Below are 18,286 nucleotides of genomic sequence, written 5' to 3' on the forward strand. Positions count from 1 at the left end.
AAGGAAAGATATTTATTCATCACATAAAGATTTCCCACTGTTTTAGCTCAACATATCTACTGCAGATAACAAAAAATGTGGCAGAAATTAAACATAGAATTTATTATGAAAGAATAATACGAAAGCTAATCTTTATGCTGAGATATTCTTGGCATGGTGTTCTCTCTGGTATCTTTTTGTAGATGATTTTGGCACGTAGCATTAACTAGCAATTTGGATAAAATTAGCATATTTTGACAGGACAGAGAACATCTCATTTTTAGTTTGAGGTCAATTATCAACTCATACACATACTCAATGGGAGGAATTTTGTATATGTGAGAAATATGCTGACTTCTTTTGAAATACACAATGAAAATTTTACTATAATGTTAGGGTTTGTGCATATCTAGCAAGTTAGCTATTTACCTGTCTATGAAAGTGTTACTTTGCTTCGTCTTGTCCAGCTGTTTGCAATCCCATGGACTGTAGCCCATCAGGCTCCTCTGTCCATGGGATTCTCCAGACAATAATGCTGAATGGCAACCCACTCCAGTATTATTGCCTGGAGAATCCCATGGATAGAGGAGACTGGCATAGTGTCACTAAAACTTTTGGGTTTTGGTTTAAGATATAGAAAAATGAAAGACATATAGGGATAAGGATGCAATGAAAACACTTGATTAACTTCTCACAGAAGTAGAAAACTTCCTATAAATCATAGTGTTCTGGGTGGAAGGCAATTGATTTACAGGGAAGGGTCTTTAGGCTCATGCAGTCAAGAGGAAGCCTGGCCTTGCCGATGTTTAGTGAGGTAAAGTCAGGGATCTAGATTCTTCTCAGCAGAGCCACTAGCTTTATTGGACCTCTTTTAGCCACTATGTGCACTTAATGAATATTCATGGCATAATTTCCCAAAGCACTCTGTAATTCCTCTGTGGAAATCACTATTGGAGGAAAAGGGTTGGCTATTATATGGTGTGTCGCCGTGCTGGATTGCAACGAGGCCAGCACAGCTGCTGGGATAAACTGTTATAAAGTCAACATGCTACCTCTGTTCATTTTGGACTTAATTTTTCAAGGTCAAAATGTAATCTGGGGACATTGTTTCACACCCCAGTCAGATGTTCAGCATATTACAGGCTTTTATTGGATTATGTTTTGAGGACGTGAACTGGCTCTCTTTTTTTTTAAATACTCCACTTATAAATGATTTCTATTGTGTTTCCAACAGTTAATCAGTTATAAAGCTACAGATATTCTACATGAGCAACAAAAATTAATGATGTTCTCACTGATTTTCACAATGTTGTTATAGTGAATTTCATCTCATGTTTCACTAGAACTAGTCCAAAAAAGAAGTTGCCAACAGAAAAAAAAAAGTAACAAAACAAAACCAAAATCCTCTTATGTAATTGCAAAGATAGAAACTCAAGAATTCCAATCCAAAGGAGAAAAAAGAAGCCTTGAAGAAGTAAATGTACTTTCTTATTAGAACTGCCTTCTTGTTTATTTGGGGACAATTTGGCTAATTATAATCTTGTCATCCTGATGATCTTCTAGACCTGGAATTTCTAGGCCAGGGCACATTTTTGAAGAGGAGGTTAGGCTTTTCAAATCCACACTGAAATAATTTAAACATCTCTAACTAGAGTAAAACTTGAAGGGCACCAACAGTGACCTTTCACAAATGTGAAGCTAATATTAAACTCATTTGTACTGATGAAATTCTACCAAGTAATAGCCAAACTAGGGCTATTCACTGGGACTAAAGTGAAATGACTGTTAATGGCCAGTCAGGTTTTTAAAAAGAAATGAGGGGGCACAATATGGTATGTGTTTGTACCTTAATTTGGAGACCTCTGTGTCTCTATCTCTATATATGTACATATGCATGCAGATACATATAATATGCTTATAACATGAAATATATGTATATCTATACAATATAGAGGGCTATTTCAAGGATTAAACTAGTTACTAGATGAAAAGCATACTGATGTATGCGTGGCACGTAGTATACAGTACAGAAATGTTGTATCTTTTTCTTATTGATTTCACATCACACTTTCTGCCACTCACCTTGTATGTTTAGATGCTGTCTCCCCACTAGGATTGTTCTATAAGGTTCCAAATCATATTTTAAATTACCTGTGTGTTTCCTACAGCTCCACACAATGTTACTTTAGAAGAATGTACATTCGTGGATTTATTAAACTAAAATTAACTTGGCACGTAACAAACATGTGAAATTGCACTAAGCCACGGATACACAGGGAAAGCAGGACTTGGCTCTTGCCCCTGGAAGGTCCTGGTCTAACGGGGATGACAGAGACGCGCTTACATCATGGGTGAGGCGACCCACACGTGGTAACAAGCTGGTGTGAGCAGAGGAAGAGTGGGGTGTACGGGTGCGACAGGAGCTCAGAGACGGTTCCCAGAGGGAGGAGCGAGGCAGGGAAGATTTCCTTACCAAGGGGACTTGCCGGCCAAGTGTACAGGACATGAGTGATGAGAAAGATACTGAAGAATTAAAGGCAGCCCAATGAGTTAGAAATATTGCCCTGGGGATAGGCTTGGAGGCAGAACAACCTATTCATTAATAGAAACTGAGGAAATACACGGTGTTTGCCATAATGATAGTTTTTTAAATAAAACAAGCCCTCTTTAGAAGCTTTAGAACAGCACCTGACATTCCAGGCTTATGCCACTGGATTAAGAAATCTTTAAGATCCGTAACAACAATAATCGGATCAAAGATATTTTGACAGAAAAGGAGTATATTACATTAGGTCAGTTTATGTATAGGGCTCTGTGTCCCACGCCTGCAGGGGGCGCCCTCACACGCTCTGCCGCCTGAGGGTACCTGAAGAACACCCTGTATATTGGCTCCTGGTGGCCCTGAGTATTGGAAACTGGGGTACAACGTGGGGGTTTCTTGTCCCTTTTAATGCATTTAAAGCAACATTTAAAACTCAGCTTCAAATTTTCTGCTGTTTTCTGCTTTTTTGCTTTTTAAAATTTCTAAATTATTTTCAGCCAATTACTCTTGCCCCGTGTTCCCCAAATGAAGGGGCTAGTTGTCATGGACTAAATCTTTCTCATCTCTGTGCACAAAAACAGAAAAACTGCCGGACTAGCACAGTTGTCATACTGGCTTAAAGGGAATTAGAATTTAAAGAAGGAAAAATAAATCTCTCAAATTCTGAGACATTCCATATCCTTTTGTTTTATTTTCTTACTATATAACGCAATGCTTATTACAACATTATTACCCTGCCTGTTTTATGACTAAATGGAAGCCAGCAAAAGGAGACTAAAGGAAATCCTTGATTCTGCTCACCAAGTCAGCCATGGCTGTCTGCGGGTGGAATTGCCCATATTTCCTCATTCAGTCAATGGTTATCTAAGGTGACTAAGAACATTCACTTTTTATTAATACAAATTTTGGAGAGGTTCTACCAGCCAAACTGCTTTTAGCTAAATTGCTTTTGGTCAAATTGCTTTCAACTGACTTAGCTGGGAACCATTAAAACTACCTTCATGGGATTAACTATTCAAAGAGTGACTCCTCAGTCAGACAACAGGGACACCACACTCAGTTATTCAGGTCTGGGGGGAAGGCAACGTGATATGTTGTTATCACACTATCTGTTTTTCTACAGAATTTGTGACACTCTGCAGCTTCTTTCTTTCATTTTTTCTTTTTGATTGGGACCATTTTTATAAGTCTTTATTGGATTTGTTACAATGTTGCTTCTGCTGTTTATGGTCTGGTTTTTTGGCCTGGGGGCGTGTGGGATCTTAGCTCTTTGAGACCAGGGATCGAGCTCACACCCCCTGCATTGGAAGTTAGGTCTTAGCCACTGAACTACAAGAGAAGTCCCTGCAGCTTATTTTTGCAGACTGGAGAGCACAGCTTTCTTCCAACGGGACTCATGCATCTGTGACTTCTTTCACTAAGTTGCAGAGGATTGACTTTGGCCACTGGAGAGCATGCAGGCTTTGCTCACTGACCGTGGGTGTCTGGTGAATGATGGGATAGAGTGAGGAAACAGCCCTGGAGCAGTTATTAATATATTGTTTGTTTTGAATTCCTGGACTTGCGAGAGAATTTTGAGGGATTCAACGACTGGCAAATATCTGCTCAAACAGTTAGTTAACGTCTGAGTTTTGTAATTGTGCCAATGTTGTTTGTTGCTGATGTAACAACCTTTCCCTTCATCTTTATTGGTCCCAGATTTCTTCCTGGGCTAAGAGACAGCAGAGACCCTTCTCAGCCCAGGAGGTCAGAATGACTGGAAGACTCCATGACCATCATGGGCATTGCTTTCCCCTCTCTAGGAATTGATATAGTAAGTGGTCTCTGATGCCACCCTGGCCATGAGACTTAAGGGCCAGGGACCTCTGGAGTGGGTGTGACTCCTGAAACTGTTGTACCCTGCTTTACCCTCAGAAGAAGGATAACATCTGACACAGAGGAAAGCCAAGCAGAAAGATGGAAGGCATTTGGGTCCTTGATGGTATAGAATCAACCTGGTTCATAAGAGGCTCTTAGGAGTTCTGAAATATAGAAACCTGGTTTCTTAGTTTTCCTCAAACTTATTTTTTCATTTAATTTTTTAAATTACAGGATAATTACTTTACAATACTGTGATTTTTTTTTTTGCCATACATTAACATGAAATGGCATTAGGTATATATATATATATCCCTTCCCTCTGGAACCTCTATCCCAGCGCTCTAGGTTGTCACAGAACACTGGCTTTGGGTTCCTTATTTTATTAAAAGATCCTTTTGTCCACATACCTAAGATTGAATAAGTATTTGGAAGTGTTTCTTAAGACTTTGAAAAAATTTTGCTACTGTTCTCAGCATAAGTGGCCAATGGTGACATGATGTCAGTAGGCAAGGCCCTTGTGAGTTCTTCCTCTGCCCTGGTTCCTTTTGCTAAATGTTCTCTTCTCAGCCTAACCCTGAAGGAAACGTCTTAGGGATTACGCTGTTATTTTTTAAATTTTTATTTTTTTAAAGTTTTTTTTTTTTAAGGAGATTTTTTCCTGCCACTTTCTGACTGAGCTGTTATCCTCAATCAAGCACTGGGATGGTTTTCTAATTTTTTACATCTTTCAGGTGAACCGAAGGTAATCTAAACTGGGCCTTATGAGAGTCTGCTTGAGCTTCTCTGAATCTTGACAGCATTTGGCTGGTCCATGAAAGAAGGTTCCTGGGAGAGAGGGAAGATGTGTGGTTATGTGGGGTTTCCATGTACTGTCCCCTTATCCATTGCTTTAATGACATAACTCTTCTTGGGGTATGTCTGGGGAAATGCCAAAGAAAAAAAGTTTTTATTCCTGTATTTTTCTTTATTATTCCTCAGTGCATCAAGAAGCAAGAGATTACATTCAGCAGCTGATATACAACAGGTTGACAAAAAAGCCTAGAGGCTCTGTGAGTCCCAGATGATTGCAGCCAGTAGGGTAGATACCCTACAGGTATCTAACAAAATCCCCAAATTTAGGATGGAGAAGGAAGCTGAGGACTAAAGAAGCAATAATTTCCACAGGATAACTCAGTGAATTATTCACAAAGCTGGGCCTATAACTTGAGGCTCCCAGTTCCTAAAAGAGTGTGTTTTCTCATAGGGCATTATAACTCAGACTCAAAATACTTAGGGGAAGAGCAAAGGTTACATGGTAATTTTTCTTTGAAACAGTCACATATACAGAATTTTAAACTAGTTAGAAATGAAAATTCTTGCCCTAACCCCCATTCACTTTAGGCCTACTGAATCAGAAATTCTGGGAATGAGACCCAGAAATTTCTTTTTTAAAAGCCTGCCAGGTGATTGCATACATACTAAACTTTGAGAGCCACTGATGTATGGAAAAAAGTTAGGGTTCAATTCCTGGTACCATCTGTGATTAACTCTCCAAGTCTCAGCTTCTTTACCTAAAACATGCCAACTGACCAAAAAATTCCCACTGTTTTGATGGTTAAAAAACTACCACATTTAGTGACAAAACGTACACAAAAGGCCCCAGATCACTCAATGCCCTTTAGCTATCATGCCTCTATTGGCATCAGTTCATTCACAGTCTATGGTTTCTGCATGTAATTCCTCTGTCTACACCCTGGCAATATCTTCCTTGGAACCGTTCAAGTGTCTAGTGATTTGAACAGCACTGGCTGAGAAGAATTAGGAAATGTTCTGGGAACTTTGGCTTGAGATGACTGAAAAAAGAAGGTTTCCTAACATGGCCTTCATCTCCTATGGTGATGGACTTAACTTGTGAGGCAGTTTTGTACCATGAACATGAGAGAATGTATATTTTACCTTGGTGTCATGAACAGTCTAACTGGTGTTACTTAACAGGTTGTAAATAATAATAATCCATACCTAGAAGGAGAACATTCATTCCATTGATGTTTATCTAAGATGAAAATATTTTTAGGATAAAACCCAAAGATCAATGAACATTACATTTCTTTTCTTTCTTTTTTTTCCTGAATATTTCCAGTGACTTAATGTCTAGGAATAAGTCAGTTCAATTGAACCAGCAGAGAAAACCAGAAGAAAGTGGTTCAGATTCCAAATTATGCTCTTTCCAAAGTTGAACCCCCTTGAGTCTGCTCAAAGGCAGGGATAATAATATTAAAGACCATCCTCCTTCTCTTGTGAATTAAAATTGCATTTCCCTAGGCAACCAGGTACAGTTGCTGAAAGAGAGCTTGCTCATCTGGAAAATGAATCCGAGTAGTCATTTCCATATGTGCCTTTAGTCACTGCAGACATTGGCCCATGGCAATAGAATTATAATGCAGATCACCTTTGGGGTGCTCCAGAGTAACAATTATATCTGCTAAGGTATTACAGGTAGGACCCACACCTTCACCAAAGAGATGCTGCTGCTCACGTTGCTAATCTACTGCCTACACATGCCATAGCCACAGTAAGAAGTCACTAGACTTGAACAAGCTCAGTCCTCTGTACATTAGTTCATTACATTGAACATCATATTTCAAATAACTCTCATAGGATGAGGAAAGTCATGGATGGTCAGGGGAATCTGGTAGGAAGCGGGTAGAGGAAAACACGGCATATGGAAGGGGTGAGCAAAGAGAGATGCAGAGAATAACTTACATCTTAACTTGTCCATGATCTTCCCTCCACACAACGTGGCTAAAGCCATTTTGACAGCAAATACTGAAATTTTACCATGGCCTTCCCTGTTTAATGATAACAGAAAAAAAAAAAAAATAGAGAGAGATGTCATTTGAAGAACTTCCAATAACTTGGTTTGACATTTTCTGTTGTGCAGAAATCATAGGACATTGGAGTTGTGTGTATTATGTGAACATGTCCACTTTAAAAAATGTTATGAATACAATTCAACACACACTTCTGAAAAACTCTCTTTGATATTTCCTTTATTCAAAAGATAGCAGAATCTTTAAGTTATTCTTTGTCTATAGCGCTTGCTCAAAGGATGGACTGGTAGCCATTCATTTACTGTGAATGAAAATTACAGAGCATTCTTTTCACTGGCTTTCATGAAATAATTTTACACACGATGTTGTCACCATCTCTATAATTTATTTAAACAAAGCTTCAGAAAAATCTGTTTTTTTTGGGGGGGTGTCAGATAATTCCTGAACTTTGTTAGGGTAAATATGGAGACTTTTCATTAACACTCTTTTTCGACCATCATTTTATACCCACAAGCCAACTGTCTTCATGTGATACATTTACTTTTCAAAGGAAGTTAGTATTTCAAAGGGGCAAGAGCAAGAGCTCTTTTGAATAGGTTTCCTACCAAATCTTCCTTGATTCAAGAAGTGAAACTAACTTCTCCTTCACAAAATGTGATATAAAGGACATAGGGTAAGAAGTAGAAAATTTCAGCTAAATGATTTTTTTTTCCAGCTGGAATAAACTTTATTCTTAAAGCCTTGGAACCAAAAAGTGTGGTAGTTGCTGGTGTTAAGAATGATCAAAAGAGTTAATTAAACTAATAGAGTATGTATTGACAAGGGTTTAGTATATAGAAAAAATAATTTATATGAATAAGACTCACATATCTGACATATTAGAAGACTAAGACATAATAAATGATTGTGTCCTTCTTCTTTGCTAGGCTCCAGAAAGGGATCATTTGTTATTCATCTGTTATTCATCTTTGTTGCTGTCATTCTTAGCGTAGTACCTGAAACAACAGCTAGCCAGAATGCAAAACTGACCCAATCCTATGCTAGTGACTCTCCCATTTATATCTCTAAGCCTAAGCACCAGACTTATATAATTACATATTGGAAATCTTCACTTGATACCCCTCCACTCAAAGTAGAACTCACCGTCTTTTCAGAACCTTCCCATAATACTCCAATCAACTTAACTATTAACTTGTGCTTCCTCCTACAGCCTCTCTTTTCAGTTGTCAGCACCACCATGTACCTAATTACCTAGAAATGAATTCTGGGGAAAAGGTCACCCTTGACTTTTTGCTCTTCCTCAATTCAGTACCACTCAAATAAATGTTTGAGGGACTCAGATACACGCACTTCACTGTATGTTAAACCCACTTCCTTCTTTCCCTCCTGACTGCCATGCTTCTATTAGCTCTTCCTTTAACGCGGTAATAACTTCTTCAATTATCTCTCTGCTTGCACACTCATATGACAGATCTGACCATACTACAGAGTTTTCTCTTCGAGGTTCTACATCCATGGATTCAACCACCCGCAGGTGGATACAGAGAATGTCTGTAAGAGACTTAGAGATCCCAGATTTTGGTGTCAGTAGGGGGTCCTAGAACCAAACCCCTTGGGACCCACAGTATTTCATTATTTAAAACCACGTTGCCTTTATTTGCCCACAGAAGATAGTTCTAGCCTTGTCTGTTTTCTCCAGTCTCATCTGCTACCATTCCGTTTCATTCTACACCATGGTCCCTGTTTAATGCCCCTGCTCTTCCCACCAGGGTCTGCCCAGGGCTCTCCCACCCATTCATGAAGTCTCAGCTCAGTATCACTGTTCACTCTGCTCCAAAAACAGTTCTTCCCCTGGAGGTGGAAGCTATCGCTCTCCCCTTCACTCCTTCTTTTTTGCCATTACAGCTTTATTGCAAAGGACACAGGCCCGGATGAGCCTCATGGAGAGACACAGGGATGGACTGTCTTTCACTGTGTCAGAGCAGGTTACCTATTTATTATTGGGTACCTGTCACTCACCTATTACTGAGTGACCTTGATTTATTTATTTACAAGTCCACGTTTGATTTGACTTCACACTGTGGGATCCTTGGGGGCATAAATGATGTTCCCTCAATTAGCTGAATTCCCAGTGCCTCACACTTTGTCTCACATTGTGTTAGAGAACAATAAATGTCTTATATTAATTAATGACTATTAATCATTACAATAATTGTCCTAGAATTTTGATCGGCCACTCATTAAGTTGTTCACTAATTTTAGAGCTGGTAGCTATGACAAAAATGCAATGATTTTGTAAAAAACACCTCATTCAAAATTATTTCATGTCCCCTGCATTCCCAATTGCATGGATACCTGGAAGTATCAACAATTTTATTTTAGGAAGTAATTAGCTTCTTTTCCTAAGCTGAAATATGGTTCAAGAAATAACTGGAGAGTCTACAAAGTGTGAAGAACCGACATAATAGAGTGATAAAGTGGTCTTCAAAATGCAGAGAGATTTAGGAGTATTCTATACAAGACTTCAAGAGCAAGTACAAGTTTCTTTCAAATCAGAGAGAACAATTTAACTCAAGAAAGAGGACAGACTACAGACGATGCTGGAACAGAGAGCTCTCCAGAGTATGAAGTGATGGGAGCTCATGGGTGAATTCTTAAACCTCAGCTTTTAATGAATAATATCCTAGGGAGATACCAGTCTTGTATTGTCCCTGAAAATGCAAGATGGATGCCATTATATCCAATGGTAGCTGTATCAGCGCTATTTTGCCAAATTGACATAATAAATCTGGATAAATCACCAAGTGGAGGGCGACTCAATGAGAGTTTTGCAGGAACTCGAGGGTGAAATTAGGCCACTGGGATTTATTGGTATGTAAGCTACTATGCCAGATTGCAGATGTGACCCCTGTTACAAAGAAGGAGTCAGGGGGTAGGCAGAAATGTAGACCATGGGAAGCATGCCAAAACCAGATGAATTCAGATCTTGCTCAGCCCTGTCATTGGATAAACCTTTAAGGAGTTTAGTGAATGGAGATGATGGACTTGGCTATGGAGAGGTACCAAAAGTTAAACACAAAGGGATAGTTTTAAAGAACATTTTCAGCAGATATAACAGGATGAAGAAAAGGGGCGGAAAGAGAAAGATTTTTCTAAAGGCCTTTGACAAGATTCCACACCAAACACTATCACTTGAACAAAGTCACCTTAGGATCAGGGTCTTTATTTTGTTGTGAAGAAAGACTTAGCATTGACGCAGGGATCAAAAAGTAGGGAGAAGTTGGTACATCCCAAATGGAGAATGTCAGAGCTATTCTCATTAGAAATCTTCCCTAGTTGAGGCAGTTTGACTCATGAACAGTCAGTGACAGCCTTTGGGTATCTAAGAAGTAAAAAGTCAAGCTCTCGAGGATGGAAAATGGGAAACTCCCAGGAGTCATGGGCAAATGAGCAGGAAAGCAACGTATTGTTCCAAAGTGAGTTTTGCACACACCATGCATCCAGAGTAAAGTGGTGAAATGGTGCAATTTGGAATGTTGGTTGTTGGCTGCAAGTCAGGAAGTAGATCCGCCTGTGTGTGCTGAGGATGAAAAATGTAGACTGTTCCTAATGCTGCAGGGTAAACAGTCTCAGCACGGCAGCACAGAGAGGAGCACTGGAAAAATCTTGCCTTGCTCTTATGGAAAGCTATGCCAGAAGCACACCTTCAATTTCATGTGTAGTTCAGACTGGCACTTGAAGAAAGAGGGAACTGATACCATGGTGATCCAGCATTCCCTCTCCTGGGCATGTATCTGGAAAAACTCTAATTTGGAAAGATACGTGCACCCTAATGTTCACAGCAGTGCTACTTATAGTAGCGAAAACAGAGAAACAACAGGTGAATGGATATAGAAGCTGTGGTACATATATGCAGTGGAATACTACTCAGCCATGAAAAAGAATGAAGTAATGCTATTTGCAGGAGCAGGGGTGGACCTAGAGATTATCATACTAAGTGAAGTAAATCAGAAAGAGAGAGAAAAATACCAATGATGTCACTTCTATGTGGAATCTAACAAATGATATCAATGAACTCATTTACAAGACAGAAACAGACTCACAGACACAGAAAACAAAGTTATGTTTACCAAAGGGGAAAGGAGGTGGGGGAGGAATACATTAGGAATTTGGGAATGGCGGATACACACTGCTATATATAAAATAGATAAACAACAAGGTCCTACTGTATAGCACAGGGAATTATATGCAATATCTTGTAATAAGCTGCATGGAAAAGAATATGAAAAAGAAATATATATATATTATATATGTATATAACTGAATCACTTTGCTATATACCAGAAACTAACACTGCATTATAAATCAACTATATACTTCAATAAAAAATAAAAATAATAGAGAGGCAACAGAGCCAAATGTGCTTGAGAGTATATGTACTATGCACAGTGTATAATGGATACAGCATACAGAGTGGCCACTAGAATCGCTGATTTTTAGGGCTGGACTGGGCCTGAGAATCCATGTTGAGTGACATGACCACATAAGCTTTTCTTTGTGAATGAAAGCTGCTAGTGTAAAAGGTATAGTAAAAGCCTTAAAAATAAGCTTACTACCAGCCTATCATTCTTTTTTTTTATTCCAAAATTGACATTTATTCATGAAAAATCCATTTAGGAATTATATTACACCATAAATTGGCCTTTCACACATTCTTCAAACACTGCTGAGGTCCCAGATCAGAAAGAAATGTAAGATGAGAAAGCTCTTTCAAATTTTAAAACTTTTAGAAGCCAAGGGTTTTCAATTAAATGTCACAATCACTCCTCTTTAGAAACACCGCTCTAAAAAATTCCTTCAAACATACTTTGTTATATACTTAAGAACTGAATTAAGAGGAGTATTCTAATAGTTCAGATAATTTTCTCTGATCTATTAAGCATAATATGCCATCCTAAAGATCTATCACTATCTTTTTTTTTTCATTTATTTTTATCAGTTGGAGGCTAATTACTTTACAATGTTGTAGTGGTTTTTGTCATACATTGACATGAATCAGCCATGGATTTACACGTGTTCCCCATCCCGATCCCCCCTCCCACCTCCCTCTCTACCCAATCCCTCTGGGTCTTCCCAGTGCACCAGGCCCGAGCACTTGTCTCATGCATCCAACCTGGACCAGCCTATCATTCTTTAAGTAAAACAAACTTTGACTTCTGTTTTCTCTTTCAATGGAGAGTGAGAACACAAAGCATATACATATTTTACTCATTTTCCCTTACTCTCCATTATTTGTTTTTGGGAATCATGTAATAGATTCTATTTTAAGCCAATTACCCTGAAGCTTTTGCCTCTGCAAATTTTACTTTCCTATTCTAGCTTGACATCAGCAGATAACCAATTATATAGGAAAAAACATACCCAATTAAATTGTTAAATTGGTAGGTAATTAATACCTAAAAGGATTTTAAGAGAACCAGCAAATTATCATAGGTAGAAACTAAAATTGCCTCACCAATCAATGTTTCTTTAAATTGTTTATTTCCTTTTACATTTTGCTCAGTCTGAAAAGTTTCAAGTTTTCTCAAGGGAAGCCTGATTGAAAATGGAAAAAGAAAAGTGTTTACCCTTTGGTTAAAATATATATGTGGAGGTTGGTAGAGTGTCTGTCTTAAAGACATGCATTACTTCACAGTTCAAAATAGAAAATAGAAAATGAGTAAGTGCTTTACCTAAGGGCTTTTCCTACGACTATGCAAACAGACCCTGAATATTTATTGGAAGGACTGATGCTGAAGCTGGAACTCCAATACTTTGGTCACCTGATGTGAAGAACTGACTCATTGGGAAAGACCCTGATGCTGGAAAAGATTGAAGGCAGGAGGAGAAGGGGATGACAGAGGATGAGATGGTTGGATAGCATCACCGACTTGATGGACATGAGTTTGAGCAAACTCTGGGAGATGGTGAAGGACAGGGAAGCCAGGACGCGCTGCAGTCTTGGGGTCGCAAAGAGTCAGATACGACTGAGCGACTGAGCAGCAACAATACAAACATAAACTGACTCCTTTTAACCCAGAGATATTACTCTTAGGAATAAGTTGTCTGGGAAGGAAAATCTACTTTTGACCAGAAGAAAAAACAACAAATAAACACTGATAGGTCTGGGGTAGTAGACAGAAGTTGGAACTGTAAAAATTTAATAAACAGAAACCTCAATTACACAGAGATCAGCAGGGGGAGCTCTTATACCCTGTGATGATAAGAGGCCAACAGGAAGACGACTGGGTCCTTCCTGGCAAGGACCCAGTCAATGAAAAGCCATGCACTCTGCCTCCCTTCCTGCCCTCTATAAAAGTATTCTTTCCTAGACCTGTGGGGACTCTCCAGGGTTGCAGACCTCAAATAGCAATTCCTTGCTGATCCCAAATAAACCTTTTTTTTTTTTTTTCTTTCAGAGAAATAACTGGTAGTCTGTTTGTTTCTTGTCAACAGACCAGAATAAAACATCTCTCCTAGTTCCCAAGAGAGTTTCTTCCTTGAAATTACAGGACCCCATGACAAATATCAACAGTACATGAACTGAGAACAGGCTTCAACAGTATGTGAACCAACAACTTACAGATGTTCAAGCTGGATTTAGAAAAGACTGAGGAACCAGAGATCAAATTGCCAACATCCATTGGATCATAGAAAAAGCAAAAGAGTTCCAGAAAAACATCTACTTCTGCTTCACTGACTACACTTAAGCCTTTGACTGTGTGGGTCGCAACAAATTGTGGAAAATTCTTAAAGAGACAGGAATACTAGACCACCTGACCTGCCTCCTGAGAAATCTGTATGCAGGTCAAGAAGCAACAATTAGAACTGGACATGGAACAATGGACTGTTTCCAAATTGGAAATGGAGTACATCAAGGCAGTATATTGTCACCCTGCTTCTTTAACTCATATACAGAGTACATCATGCAAAATGCTGGGCTGGATGAATCACAATATGGAATCAAGATTGTTGGGAGAAATATCAATACCTCATATATGCAGATGACACTACTCTTATGGCACAAAATGAAGAGGAACTAAAGAACCTCCTGATGAAAGTGAAAGAGGAGAGTGAAAAAGCTGGCTTAAAACTCAACATTCAAAAAACAAGATCATGGTATCTGGTCCCACTTCATGGCATGCCATCACTTCATGGCAAATAGATGGGGAAACAATGGAAACAGTGAGTGATTTTATTTTCTGGGGTTCCAAAATCACTGCAGATGGTGACTGCAACCATGAAATTAAAAAACACTTGATTTTTGGAAGAAAAAATACGACAAACCTAAACAGCATATTGAAAAGCAGACACATTACTTTGTCAACAAAGGCCCATCTAGTCAAAGCTATGGCTTTTCCAGTAGTCATGTATGAATGTAAGAGTTGGATCATAAAGAAAGCTGAGTGCCATAGAATTGATGCTTTTGAACTGTGGTGCTGGGGAAGACTCTTGAGAGTTTCTTGGACTGCAAGGAGTTCAAACCAGTCAATCCTAAAGTTTCGAAATAAGGACAGATGCTGAAGCTGAAGCTCCAATATTTTGGCCACCTGATGCCAAGAGCCAACTCATTGGAAAAGATTGAAGGCAGGAGGAGAAGGGGACAAAAGAGAATGAGATGGTTGGATGGCATCACTTTGGACATGAGTTTGAGCAAGCTCTGGGAGTTGGTGAGGGACAGGGAAGCCTGGTGTGCTGCCGTCCGTGGGGTTGCAAAGAGTCCGATAGGACTGAGGGACTGAACTGAACTAATGACAAATATCAAGTCCCTGAAAGAGACTGAATTCTGACTGACTGTTTTCTGAACAGGCTCAAGGAATTATTTCTTGGTTTAAGAATACTAAAACCAGAAGCTTTTCTTTTGCCAACATATTTTACCAAAGCATTTGGCAAGCATTTATGACAAGCAAAAGTCCAGCTCTCACACTTCTGTTCCTCACACATTTTGGTGGCTTAATTCACAGAGCGAATTGCTTCTTCTTCTGTCTTTCACAGCATGGCTCTGTCATAACATGTTTCTCTATCTGGACATTATTTTGTTCATGTGGATCATGCATTTATTAACTCGATAAATATTGACTAGCAGTGCCTCAGAGGTTGGGCATATCAAGGCAAATAAGGCATGACTTCTACCCTTCTTTTTCTCATCATCTATTGGGGAGTAAGAGTCAATTTTAGTTAATTTTAGTCAATTTTTTTTAGTTAATTTTAATACAATACATTTTAAGGGCAAGGTCCATGACTTACTCATCTATTATCTTCAGCCTACTGTAGCACCTAGAACATAGCAAGTTCTTAATACAAGTTAAATGAATGAATGCATAAGTGAAATATTCTGATTTACCACTTAACTATTATATTGAGTATAAGTATATATAAGTATAAGTATATTATAAGTATTTGAGGAAAAGTGCAAAGATTGACTTTACAGCTCTTAATATTAGATTGGGCAGATATGTGATACATTGAATTTAGAAGGGGTCATATACACAATTACTCTCGTTTTGGGGAGAGTGAGGTTAACATGTGGATGTATAGAAATCCCTTATTTGGCCCTGGCACACTTTGGGTTCCCCATAATGTTAGCAAAACATTCAGGAAAAGAATCCTGACAGCACTCGGCCAGGCAAGTTTGCTGGAAGGTTGTCCATAATGGAGACTAGAAGGGGCCAAACATGTTGACATCTCTCCCTCACTCCCATGAAATTCTACCTGCCACTCACCCAAGTACATCCAAGAGAAAGACGAGTGACATTAAGGATGTTCAATTTATCTACAATTATGAAAACCCTTTGGAAAGAGCTTCCATTTTTACAACATGTAGGAGTGTTGGAGCAAAGTACTTTCTATCATAACAAAATTTTAGTGAGTAGAGAATATGGATACCTTGGATTTAAGATGTGCTAAGAAAAAAATCACCAAGAAAAGTACATTTTAGAGATGGAATGTTCGCCACATACATAATCAAAAGCCAAGAGAAGAACATTTGGTTTCGTATGACTCTTTCCTTTATCCTTCATTGTCACACATCCATAGAGCCTTACATATGAACAACACATTTTGTTAGTGTATTTGGTAGTGCATCTTGAATTAAACATCAGAATCATTTTTTAAAACTCAAAAGGCAGAAGGATTTTGGCAAAGTTCCAGGATTATTTCATAGTCACACATCTGAAATTATGCTATAGTACTTTCCATCGTGTTGGGGGCTCAGCAGTGTGAAAGAATATTCAGATGGCTCAACAAGGTTTGATATGTCAAAAGAGATGAAAATTCCAGAATTTTGTATTCTCTATGAAAGACTATTACATGATGAATATGGAGTTATGGATGGCTATTGTAGAACTGACTCTAAACCTACAATGTAAAACTTGTTCAGTTCAAATATCTCTTTCACATACACTCTGTCAACTGTCTAAATACCACAAACTAGAAAGGTTAGGAATGTGAGCATAATAATATCCTGTAACAGACAGGGTATGTTTAAGGAAAAAACACATTAATTCTCATATAAAAAGATAAAATGGAAAGCATGAATATAGCTGAACTTAAACTGATGCCTGAAAGAAAATGATTTTCCCCCACTTACTCCATCTAGTAGTAAGTAAATTATCTAATCTTCTTATTTTCAGCTTCGTCACTTACTCAACCTGGAAAATCATAATAACAGAGCAGCCAAGCAGTAAGATTGCTGGTACACAGTAAATGATGAGTACCTCTTAGCTATTATTACAATTATAATATTTTTATTATTATCATCAGAGAATTGGCATTAAGAATCAACCTCCCAAATAAGAAAATCACTGCTTCTTGGAATACATCTCATTGTCCAACTCTGGAGTTTTAAATATATGTGCAAATAATATTTGCTAAAATTAAGACCCCTGTCACGTAATCTATTTTATGAGGAACTGTGCCAAGAAGGGAGTCTCCTGAATTGAAATGAGATTAAATCACCTGATGAAAGTCGATCTTAGTGTTTCCCAGGGAAGTGGGAACAGGGTAAAGAGAAGCATGTTGAAGTCTTTTGTGAAAATGGGATCCCCCACATTAGTAACCATGGACATCTAATGTGCTTCTAGATGGAGCAGTAAGTGAAAACAGAGGATATGAGTCTAGGTAACAGAGCAAACTTAGACCCCCCAGGTTTAGTAATAATAGACTGGAGATTTAGGTCAGTTCAGTTGCTCAGCTGTGTCCAACTCTTTGCGGCCCCATGGACTGTAGCCCACCAGGCTCCTCCAGCCATGGAATTTTCCAGGCAAGAGTACTGGAGTGGGTTGCCATTTCCTTCTCAAGGGGATCTTCCTGACCCAGGGATTGAACCTAGGTCTCCTGCGTTGCAGGCAGATGCTTTACCGACTGAGCCACCAGTTCAGTTCAGTTCAGTTCAGTCGCTCAGTTGTGTCCGACTCTTTGCGACCCCATGAATCGCAGCATGCCAGGCCTGCCTGTCCATCACAAGCTCCCGGCCTCCCTTAAACACTTGGGTTCTGTAAAATACTGCCATTTGCAGCAATATGCTTGCAACTAAAGATTATCATACCAAGTAAAGTAAGTCAGAAAGAGAAAGACAAATACCATATGATATCACTTATATGTGGAATCTAAATTATGACACAAATGAACCTATCTATGAAACAGTAACAGACTGAGGGTCATAGAGAACAGACATGTGGTTGCCAAGGGGAGGGGCTGGAGGGGGGATGGAGTGGGAGGGTGGGGTTAGCAGATGTAAGCTATTATATATGGAATGAATAAACAACAAGATCCTATTGCCTAGCATGGGGAAGTATATTCAGTATCCTATGATAAACCATAATGAAAAAGAATATAAAAAAGAAATATCTGTATATATATAATCTAATCACTTTGCTGTTCCTCAGAAATGAATACAATATTGTAAATCAACTATAGTTCAATAAAAAATAAATACTTGCATATGTTAGTTATGGGACAGGTGGTAGGAAATGACATCAGATTTCCATACTGGATCTCATTTGGATAACTAGAAGTATACCATCAGAAGAGTTGGAATAGAACATTCATTTTATTC

At 38.7% G+C, this 18,286-nt stretch overlaps 1 protein-coding gene across 28 annotated transcripts in view; it reads right to left on the bottom strand.

Moving 5' to 3' along the window:
- Positions 1-18,286, bottom strand: part of DTNA (dystrobrevin alpha) — a 415,842-nt gene that overhangs the window by 85,977 nt on the left and 311,579 nt on the right. For all 28 annotated transcript variants that reach the window (XM_043889354.1, XM_043889355.1, XM_043889359.1 and 25 more), the window contains one exon: positions 7,124-7,209. In XM_043889354.1, coding sequence (XP_043745289.1) covers positions 7,124-7,209 — 86 coding nt within the window. The remainder of the gene's footprint in view (positions 1-7,123; positions 7,210-18,286) is intronic.

Source organism: Cervus elaphus, chromosome 27, assembly GCF_910594005.1.
Source record: "Cervus elaphus chromosome 27, mCerEla1.1, whole genome shotgun sequence".
Classification (NCBI taxonomy): domain Eukaryota; kingdom Metazoa; phylum Chordata; class Mammalia; order Artiodactyla; family Cervidae; genus Cervus; species Cervus elaphus.